At 37.7% G+C, this 10,813-nt stretch overlaps 1 protein-coding gene across 9 annotated transcripts in view; it reads right to left on the reverse strand.

Annotated features, from left to right (window-relative positions):
• Positions 1-8,617, reverse strand: part of map2k4a (mitogen-activated protein kinase kinase 4a) — a 140,210-nt gene extending 131,593 nt beyond the window's left edge. For 4 of the 9 annotated variants that reach the window (XM_073025865.1, XM_073025861.1, XM_073025860.1 and 1 more), the window contains exon 1: positions 7,833-8,616. In XM_073025865.1, coding sequence (XP_072881966.1) covers positions 7,833-7,920 — 88 coding nt within the window. In that variant the 5' untranslated portion in view covers positions 7,921-8,616. Of the gene's footprint in view, positions 1-7,832 lie in introns of all 9 variants that reach the window. The other 5 variants (XM_073025864.1, XM_073025863.1, XM_073025859.1 and 2 more) reach the window with 4 other exon arrangements.
• Between the last annotated feature and the right edge of the window lie 2,196 nt (positions 8,618-10,813).

The raw sequence follows: 10,813 nt of genomic DNA on the forward strand, positions 1-10,813 counted from the left end.
CTGCAAATAGTTATCTAAGAAAAATTACTGAAGTATTACTTTAAGAAAAATATTGAACCAGTGGTGAACCAAACATTGGAAAATAAGTGTAGACTTCTGAAAGAAATAAAGATATTTATACATTAGTAGGACTAGATATCTAGAATTCCAAGATTACACTAAGTTTGTAGAACCCCTTCACAAATTACTGTTCATCAGAAGACCCAACAAGTAGCTATTAACAAAAATACTTTTCCCTGCTACTTCCTTTCAAAATTCAGCCAAATTTATTCTTTACTTTGGCAAGTTTGTCTTTTCTCTGCTCCTCACAAATATGTGCCTTTCTTCCCAACTAAAAAACCATCACTTTTCTTTTGTCACTCATTTTTTAAAAAAATATTTTCCAAGCACAACAAAAGTTCATTCCAAGAAGCACATCTACAGATACGCCCTGAACTAAAATAGTAGAGATATTTCTTCACATACATGTTGGAATCCCAAGTCAGTGGTTCGATGGAACTGTAGGGTCAGATATGTAAGAACATCTATTTACAATGAATCACCAAATGTCTGGGAAGTAAATGTTGCAATGAAGCAGCAGGATATAGGAAGATGCTGAGTGAAAGAACTTAATTTGATTAATTGCTCTTTTGCAGTTTCCTTTGGGACTAAGGATGACTTGCTTCCACTATAGATTTAGAGGCGATTGATGAGGCCAATGTAAGAACTGTAGACAACTACATACATGGGTAGGTGGTGTGCTCTTTCCACTGCTGATTCAGATTTTCTGTGCATTCCAAACGCAAGGGCTCAAGATTCTTAACACCATCCCAAATGCTACTCATCCATTTTTATACAATAATTTCCAGGCGATAGAGAGAATGTTGCAATTTTGTTTTAAAAGGGGGCTTCAAGCACATCTTTTGAGTCTTTTCACCTGATTACCCAGTAATCACTTTTGTTGACAGCTCATAATAGCTTATGTTTTGGCAGTCTGATATCAGACATTGTAATAACATTGCTTGTCCAACACAGTTGACTTAGCTTAATTGGTGTCTTCAGCTTGGGATATTACCCCAGGAGAGGACACTGAGTTACTTATTGACCAATAGATTGGGAGGGATTCTACAAAAATATCATTGGTATATTTACCGTGCTTTTCTGGGTTTCTGAAACATATAAGCATAGGAATGACTGGTACCTTTAAGAGCATGAGTATTATATCAGGTCAGATGTCACGACATTCAAATACATCATTTCTTCAACTGAGGAAAATTTGTGATATTGCATTGGATAAAAAGCTAATTTCTTCATTGATGAATGGCATAACTGGGAGCTGGCTCACAAGGTAAAAGAAATAGTTCACATTTTCCAGTGTTTTACCATGATTCCTCAGCAGAGGGAAATGCTGAAGGAACACACTAGCAGGGGATCAACTTCTATAAAACTCATCCTTCCATTTACATCAATAAACGATTCAATAATGGCTTAGAGCTCAGCCTCTGAGCAAATAATTGCTAGTGCAACCTGCATACTCTAGTCAACAGTGCTCAAGATCCACAAGCTAGTAGTGTGTGGAAGTAAAGTAAATCAATGGAGTCAAACTTATTTGCATTCATAAAAACTATGAATTTATACCTATGAATAAAACTATATGGACTGTTAAGGTTTTAATTACATTTTAATGAATTTAATTAATTTGCAAGCAGGCTCAAAATTGCAAATATGGAAGGTTTTCTTTGGTACATTTGTAGATATCAAATATGAAAAGGGCATTTTAATTTTCTCTACAGGGATGAATGTTGCTGGCAACACTGGTAATTATTGCCCATTCTTGTTTCGCTAATAAGGTTTAGTGGGTTGTTCTCATTAAATCAGACAACTCCAGTATCACAACCATATAGGGAACAGCAAACATCGAGAAATAACCAGCTTAGGTGGTTTCCTTCCGGAAATAATATTTGAGAAACAATTGGAGCTATGGAACAAATCTGCTTATTTCATAGTCACTTTTACCAAAACCAGATTTTACTGCAAGATTTAAACAAAACTGAAATTTTCAAATCACAGCGACTGAGGAACAACAATCTACAAAATACAGACCAATGTGGAATGTACTAACAGCCCTTAAATAATTCTTAAGTGATCTAAAAATGCACTTGACAAGGCAGTACATCAAATGACTGGTATGAATAGGCAATTTTGATTACAAACTGACACAAGGTGCAAACAAAATCATTAACCATTACTTGTTGCTAATTGGTCACAATAAACCTATAGTCATCCACCAATGCCACCCTACAAAATACATCAGCAACAAGAACAGATGACAATCTATGTTACTAATTCATTGGTTGCCGCTTCAAACTCCTTCTGAAATTCTGAGACAAACACTTTATAGAAACCAAATTTCATCTTATGCTAATTAAAATAGCTTTTCACACCTGGCCTTTACTGATAAGGTCACACTATCTGCCTACCCATGGATGTCCTTGGAAAAACTAAGGACAAGCCATCTATGCACATTGCTACAAACTATGCAGTGGGTGTGCACACACAATATTTCCTATGGGAAAAAAACAGAAATATTCCCAATGACAATGAAGGGACAGCAGTATCCATTTGTCAGAATTGTCTGCCACTTTGGTATCGTGATATTTCCATTAACTTTTACTTGAGTCTTCCTGGGTTACGGAGATTGCAAGTTCAATGATGCTATTGAGAAAGCCTTGATGAGTTTGCTGTAGTTCATCTATTATATCATACATAATGCAAACATTTTGTTTATGGTATCAGATGCACAGGCTTCTTTATCAAATGGGTTGCATTGCTTTCAGATGGTTTAAAATTCTGTAACTGCTTGCATCTAAGTAAATGAAATATATTCTGTTATCTTCTTGCTGTGTTGATGGTGGGTAGACTTGCTGATTTCTTCTGTGATCCATTGTGCAGGATTATCAGTCTCTGTCCTGAAGAGTGCTTTGATCAATTCCCACTAACTTGTTTTACTAAGATTCTCAAAACCACATTTTGCCAAAAGCCTGAAGCTCAGTTAAGATTCTGTGCATCACCAGATTCCCACAATAAGTTGTTCTTCAAATCAACCTTGCACAGTGTGGAATTGAAATATTCAATCTCAAAAGTGGACTCAGTTTAGTTGGGCTACAAGTTATTTTGCTAAATTATTGGATTACTCAGGAGAACTCAAGATGAGGAGAAGCTATACTGCTTATAGAGATGTTCAAGTCTTTTGTTCCCATTTTCATACTGTAACAACCCAGATTTATCAAGATAACTTTTGTTGTTCTACAAGATGTCCTGTTTTCAAGAAAGCTCAAGTCTTGACTTTTTTTGGGGGAGGTAGCATCGCTAAGAGCATTGGCAACATGCCAAAAGGAGCATTATGTTACACACCCAGCTAGTAATTGCCAAATTCAGTTAACGCAGGTGTGGCCCTCCTGCATCCCCAGGCATGAACATTAACTTCTATGAAAGACAGTCATACAGCTTCCAACAGAACCTGAGTTAGCAGCTTCAAAAGCAAACCAACTACTCAACTACTTATTTAACAGATGGGAAAAAAAAGAGATGGCACATCCTTGAATCTGGAGTAACAAACAAAATGCTGAAGGAACTCAGCAGATCAAGTAACATCTGTGGAGATAAAGGGACAATTGATGTTTTGGGTCAAGACCCTTCATCTGAACAGAGATAGAGGGGAGATAGCCAGTATGAAGGGGTGGGGAGAGGGGTGGAGCAAAAGCTAGCAAGTAATAGGTGGATCCAGGAAAGTAATAGGCAGGTGAAGTGTAATACTGGAAATGTAGGCTAGGAGGTGATAAGAGAAGGGAAAAAGGTGCTGCAGATGATGGAATCTGATAGACATGGCAACAAATAAGGAAGATGGGATTAGAATTGGTTTATTTTCACATATACTAAGATAATGAAAAGCTTTGTTGCATACAGTTCATACAGATAAAATCATTACACAGTGCAATGTAGTAGTTGAAGGTAAAACAATAAACAATGCAGAATAAAGTGTAACAGCTACCGAGAAAATAGAGGCAAACAATAAAGTGCAAGATTATAATGAGGGAGCTTGTGAGGTCAAGAATCATCTTATCAAATTAAGGAACCAGTTAATAGTCTTATAACCACAGGATAAAAGATTTAAGGGACCCAGCAAGACTTTGTGGAAGATGGAAAGATGGAGTATATTAAGGGGAAGGAGAAAAAGAAACAAGGTGATGGGGGCTAGAATGAATGTAGGGATGGGGGAGGGGGAGGGGAAAACCTGAAATTGGAGAATTCTTACAGCCAAACTATTCTTACAGCCTCCACGTTATTCTATTTCTGCTTGATGCATAATTTCCTCAGTTTTGGGAGACAAACATGAGCATTTGTCTACTGTGGGAGAGCACCAATAAAGCTATCCAATTCCTAATAGTAACTTCATTGCTCCACCACCTTACATGACCTGATGGCCAGGCTACAGCTTTGTTTTGCTCAGTTTTAACACGCCACAGCTTCACCTTGTGGTTTCACCAAGCTGGCATCTCATTTGATGCTGCACTGACATACATGAAACATATTGAAGTCTCCCAGGATTTTGATACATCATCTGAAAATAACCTGGCTTGAGCGCGATGAAGAACTGAAATAAATCCTGGGTTATAAAATTGTTGACCGAGATGAATACAACTCTGCTGATACAGATGGCCGGCAATACTCCATGGATGCCTAATTCAAGCCGCAAGGAGTACATGAAATAAAATTCATTAGAAGCCCCAAAGAGACAAGTTTTTAAAAATCTTTTATATTCATCTTAAAGGTCAGGCAGGGAATCAAATTCAACATCTCAACTGAAAAGATTCCAATGTAGTGCCAAATTCTTTAAAGCAGAACAGCAATATCACTGCTCAATGAATATGCTCAAATCTCCCAAGGGGACTAATGCAGACAGTTTTCAAACTTAGATGCAAGATTGTCCACTGAGCTGCAACTGACACCATGTAGTGTGGTAGTTCCACAATACACAATGCCATCTGTTATGTGACTTGGTCTCCGCAAGGACACTAGTCACAAGCAGATGCATCTGTGATGGATAAGATTGGCAAAGACAAGGTCAAACAGGTTAAACCATTTAGTGGCAGCTCAGTTCAACAACTTGGCTTGGTAGGCCATTTCAGAGGCAGCAAAAGAGCAAAGTTAATGTAAGACACCTGTATGATAGGCTCACAAATGTCAGGTTTCCTTCTCCAAAACAAAGGAGTTTAGCTTTAAGACAACCTGGGAACATTACACTGAATACACCATACACACAAATAAAACTAGTAGCTAGATGATAAAAAAAATATCTCCTCCATTAACTGGACTTGAACCAAGGAACCAGTTACTCTGGACTTGATTGGTCAGTGAGCTAAAAAAACATCAGTTGCATTTCCTGGATCCCCATTAATGTTCCCCATCCAATATACAATTCTAAAACCTAGGATGCAGTTGGAGAACCAGAATCCAATCATAAAGCAAATAGCTTTCATTCAGATGTGCAAAATTAGAATAAAGATTCAGTTGGGTTGGAGAACAGAGCAAACACAAATCAGTTACCGAAGGTTACCATCCACACTCATGAAAATACATAAGGTTTAATAGGTTTGCATATTTTGTTGATATTCAATATTATGAAAGATTCCATTCACTTGTTCTACAAATTATAACCAAGATCAACCACAACAAATTCAGTCATTTATTAATCCAGGTTTATACAGTATTACATACAAAAGTATTACAATATTGTGCAAAGAAACTAGTAAAAGTCCTTAACTAAAAACATGTTCAAGAATTACCCTCTGGAAATCAAAAACAAAATTGCAGTTTTAATTTCATGGGTTCCTACAAATTGATAACTTGTGGAATAATTTGAAAATGTCTCGATATTGGCTAGTGTTTACAATGCAGCAAAATATCATTTAAAATGGCCATGTCAGTTCATAAATATAGCACCAATATTTAAAAAAAGATTTGTTTTCTTTACAAACTTTTATCCGAATGCCATGGTATCTACACTATATGTGTAACATGAGAAAATCTTTATGCAAATTCAGTTCAGTAAATTGTTAATTCTGCCTTTAATTATAAGGAGAGGTTTATAGATTATTCTCAATGGAAGTAAAAGGCTGAGTGCAGAAGGGTAACCTTGTAGAGGTTTATAAAATCACAAGGGCCATAGATAGGATAGAAGACCACAATCTTCATGCTAGGGTACAAGGGTCTAGAACTTGAGAACGATGCATAGATAGGCACAGTCCACGTGGATGAAGTGAGCCTTTTTCTCTGTTGTATCATTCTATGAAAACACTGTCATGTGTGCAATTGTAAAAAGATCTAAACAAATCCATCACACAATTGCATGAGTGTGTATACTTTTTTTTACCAAACAACTACTGAGGACTGATAAGTGAAGTAGATGCTTTTGTGATTCAAGGGGTAAACTATGAGCTATTCAAGTACACCAAAATGTAGCAAGACTAGTACAAACTGCAAATGCGCTGAGTGCATGCAAACCACCCCAAGAGCACACGCATACATCACAGGATGAAAATGGAAGTAAAGCTTCAAAAGTGAATCAAACAAATGGTTGGCTGACTTAAAGTTATCTACAAATCTCTATGTTAAAATTCTGAGGACAAACCACAACAGCATAACTCTATGGTTCAAGGATAGCACAAAATTACAACTAGATATTTGCAATAAATCCTTCTAGAAATGTTACTTCTTCAATGCATTTACTATGTTGACTAATGGTGGCAGCAAGATATAGTTAAAAGGTTAATAAATCAAAATGGATGAAAGAATACAGTGCTCCTTATTTATGCTATTTTTACAACAGTACCAGGAAAATACCAGTCTTATCGGACATTTTATCCGTTATCAAATTATATAAGCCTCATGCTGTATATTATAAGAAATATTAGTTCAAATGAAATTATCTGACAAATGTTAGTCTACATATCAAACTAAGACAAAATATTTAATAACTGAATTACATCTGCCTGTATTATTTTGGATTAACCCAAAATACAATACCTACAAATAATGTTAGCTTTAATATAAATGGGCAAGGTGAATTTTTTCCTGTAATGGCTACTTCTTTATGATGTATTAAATTGTATCAGTTAAAACTGAAAGAGAAAACAGAAAGAGGATCTGAAAAGTGGATTTTCTAAAAAGGAAATGTAATTTCACTCAAGGACCATACTTCAGGGAAACAATGTTACTACAGGAAAATAACAACCATACAACACAATTCCAAACTGTTACCCAGTTTATTGCATTTTTATAAAGTTAACCATGTAATATTTTTCATTTACCACCGGAGGAAAAAAAAGTATGGACGTTCTCCAACCATAAAACAACCACCCTGCTTCTCTATTCATACCAACATTTCAAAGTAATTCAATGTGTAAAACAATTTGAAATAACTCGGTGTGCAAGATGCATCATTTAACTGCAACTACCTTCTTATTTCTTGAGAAATAAAATGCAAGATAGATGATATCGATGAGCCTGAAGTTTTCAGAAAACAAGATACTATACACAATGACACCCCATAATTTTACAATTGTTGCAAGCATAAAACTTGGTTCCACTTAAATAATTTCTTGAATAACAGATCAAAAGCAGAGTGAAATCTGAACTATCTAACCTGAATCCACACCTTACAAATCCAAGCCCAATGAAGAGACTGTCTGCAGCGACAATATGTACACCAAGGTATTAACAGCCCATAGCAGAAAGAATATAACTTAGACATTGCAAATAGCATTACACTAAAGTGCTGTCCGATGACTTACCCTGCATGCAGGTGGTTGTGTTTTGCTGCTGACTCTGTTGCTGCTGTGCTGAGCTGCTGGAGTTGTTGCTGTAGCTGGGAGTCGCCATTGCACAGATAATATTCCAAAGGGGGCTGCAATGCAGCAACTCGGTCACTCGCTTCCTTTTATATATATATATATTTATGTGGAAAAACACAACACACACGCAAAACACTTGCACCCAGTCGCTTAATCAAATGAGGACCCAAACCCACACCGTCGCCGTCAGGAAAAACGTTTGAAAACCTCTTGCAGTTTTCTTTCAAGCATCATATCACAACCACACACACACACACAGAATTTTTTTTTTAAAACTTGCTATATAAATGAATTTTTTTCAGAAAAAAGTATACAAATTTATAGATTTAAGTCAAAATAAAAAAAATCAGACGGCGAAGGTAACGCGCCGCAACGGTTCCCAGAGGAAAGTCCAAATAGTTTCTAACCGAATTAATTCTTTAAAGAAAAACAATATTTAAAACTAGGAACTGCCCGAGTGCCTGGAGGCGCCGCCACCGCAGCCTGACAAAGAAGCCATGGAAACCCGCTGCCCCCCTCCACGGCAAGAGAGAGTCCCTCTGTGTGTGAGAGATTTTTTTTAAAAAATGAAATCTGTGTGCAGCCCGAGGAAGATGTAATCAGAGAAAAATTCGGGAAAATCCCATTAAGAATGCGTCTCTCCTGGCGTCACATCTGTAAGTGAGGGAACAAGATGGGAAAGGGAAAGGGAAAGAGAGAGAGCGAGAGAGGGGGGGAGGAGGAAGGCAAGGACGACACTTCACACTGCGCAGTCGCACGCCTGCGACCAGGCGTGCTGGAACCTGTAGTTCCACTCCGTGGGGCAGCAGGCTTCTTCACCGGCGAAACTGTCGGTAAACAAACTACAGTTCCCAGGGTTCGCGAGGCCAAGGAGGGAAATGGGGGTGGGGAAGCGAAACTTGGGTGAAGCATTGGTACCGCCCCTGGTGTTGCGTCGATCGTGACGCAAGCCAGAGACGCTGCGTAGGCAGTTGAGCTGGAGTCAAAGTTGAGAGTTGTGTGTGCTCAGCCTGCAGGCTCTTGCGTATCTCAATTTATTCCTTCACACACGAACCTAAGGCCTTTGTTAATTTGGAACGCCTTCTGGCTTTGAGTAAAGTTGTAATCACCGTATTCCTAAAGAGTCTTGCCTTCAGGTTGATTTTTTATTTTGCTTCTGAGTTTGACGTGGAAGTGTTACGGTACTTACCAGTTTATTTCTATTAAAACGGGAACACTTTTCAAAACTCATGCCCCCACTAAATCTGAAATGGTGATGGCAAAGCTGGAATCTACAATCTTCTGAATTGGTAGCCACCTCAACTCCCAAACCAACTATATCGTTCAGTAACAGCGTGGCAGATCAGTTTGTAATCTCAACTGTCAACCTGCAGTAATTTCTCACCCCCTCATTAATCAAGTGCATTTCTTCTGCCTTTAAATATTCACCACCCTTTTTGAGTTTAAAAAATGCTTTATCACTGTCCTAAAGGGACAATTAATGTTAGAGCAAACTCGAGGAAATCTGCAGATGCTGGAAATTCAAACAACACACACAAAATGCTGGTGGAACACAGCAAGGCCAGGCAGCATCTATAAGGACTTTTCGACTGTCGACGTTTCGGGCCGAGACCCTTCGTCGGGGTTAATGTTAGAGATGGGTCTTGTGCTGAACTTACAATCTTATTTGAAAAATTGCTCAGGAGAAGTCACAAGAGCTTCCCCGTTATTGAGAGGTTGAACACATTTGATGGAATGTAAAAACCTTCTGATACTGGAAGTTTAAAAAAGTATAGAAAATAGAGAAAGCACAGTAGGTCAGACTGCATGTGTGGAAAGAAAAACAAAATTGACAGAAGACCTTTCGTCCTGAAACATGGGGCCTGTTTTATTTTCCATAGATAGTTCCCTGTTGAATGGCTTTAACTTCTTGTGCTTTCATCCAGCCTTTCTACATTGCTAAAATGCTCAGTTCTTGGCACCAGCCTTCTAAATCGCCTCTGTACCTTCCTCGGTACCATCACATCTCTCTGGAACTGTGCAGTACAGAATTGTATGCCATAGTACTGAGACACAACTGCAAATGCTGTAATCTTGAGAGAAAAAAAAAACTACCAAAGGAACTCAGAGTCTTGATGTAAAACATCAACTGTCTCCACAGATTCTGCTTGACTTTCTCAGATCCTTGATCAGCAGTTTGTTGGCTTTGTAGTCATGTGACATTGCCTACAGTTCCTACACTGCCCCACTGCTGTTAACACTAAGTCATTAATATATATCCTAAAAAGAAAGGAACTGACTATTGAGCCATATAGAAATGCTCTGGCAAGGGCATTCCAATCACAAAAAGCAGTCAACCATTATCTTGTTCTTCCAGCCACTGAGCCAAATTTGTAACCTTGTTGGCAGTCTCTCTTGGATGCAATAAGATTTTACCAAATTCTTTGACCAATCAGTCAAAGCAACTTGTTAAAAAACTTGCTGAAATCCATACAGTTTATTTAAAAAATATTGTCCTCATTTATCCATCTTGTTACCTCCTCAGAAAGAACAATTGTAAGTCTGACAGGAATGATCCTTGTCAAATCCCCACTGACCATCACAAACTAACCTATGCCTTTCTAAACAAAGAATCATACTGTTCCTCCAAACTACTTCCAGTAAGTTGCTCACTACTAGGGGTAAATAACTGCCTATGATCACTTCATTCCTTTCTCCATTTTAAAATATGACATAATATAGCCATCCACCAATCCTTTGGCATCACTATGATAATAAGGGACAAGTGCTAAATAATGATTGGATCCTCTGCAATGCCTATGTTAACAACCTGGGATACATTTTATCAGGGCTTGGAGAATTTTTCACTTTTTAAAGGGGTTAACCTCTTCTCTATGTATTCACTATGCTTATTTAATATGATAATTCACAATATCTTGTAA

This window comes from Hemitrygon akajei, chromosome 22, assembly GCF_048418815.1.
Source record: "Hemitrygon akajei chromosome 22, sHemAka1.3, whole genome shotgun sequence".
In the NCBI taxonomy this organism is placed as follows: domain Eukaryota; kingdom Metazoa; phylum Chordata; class Chondrichthyes; order Myliobatiformes; family Dasyatidae; genus Hemitrygon; species Hemitrygon akajei.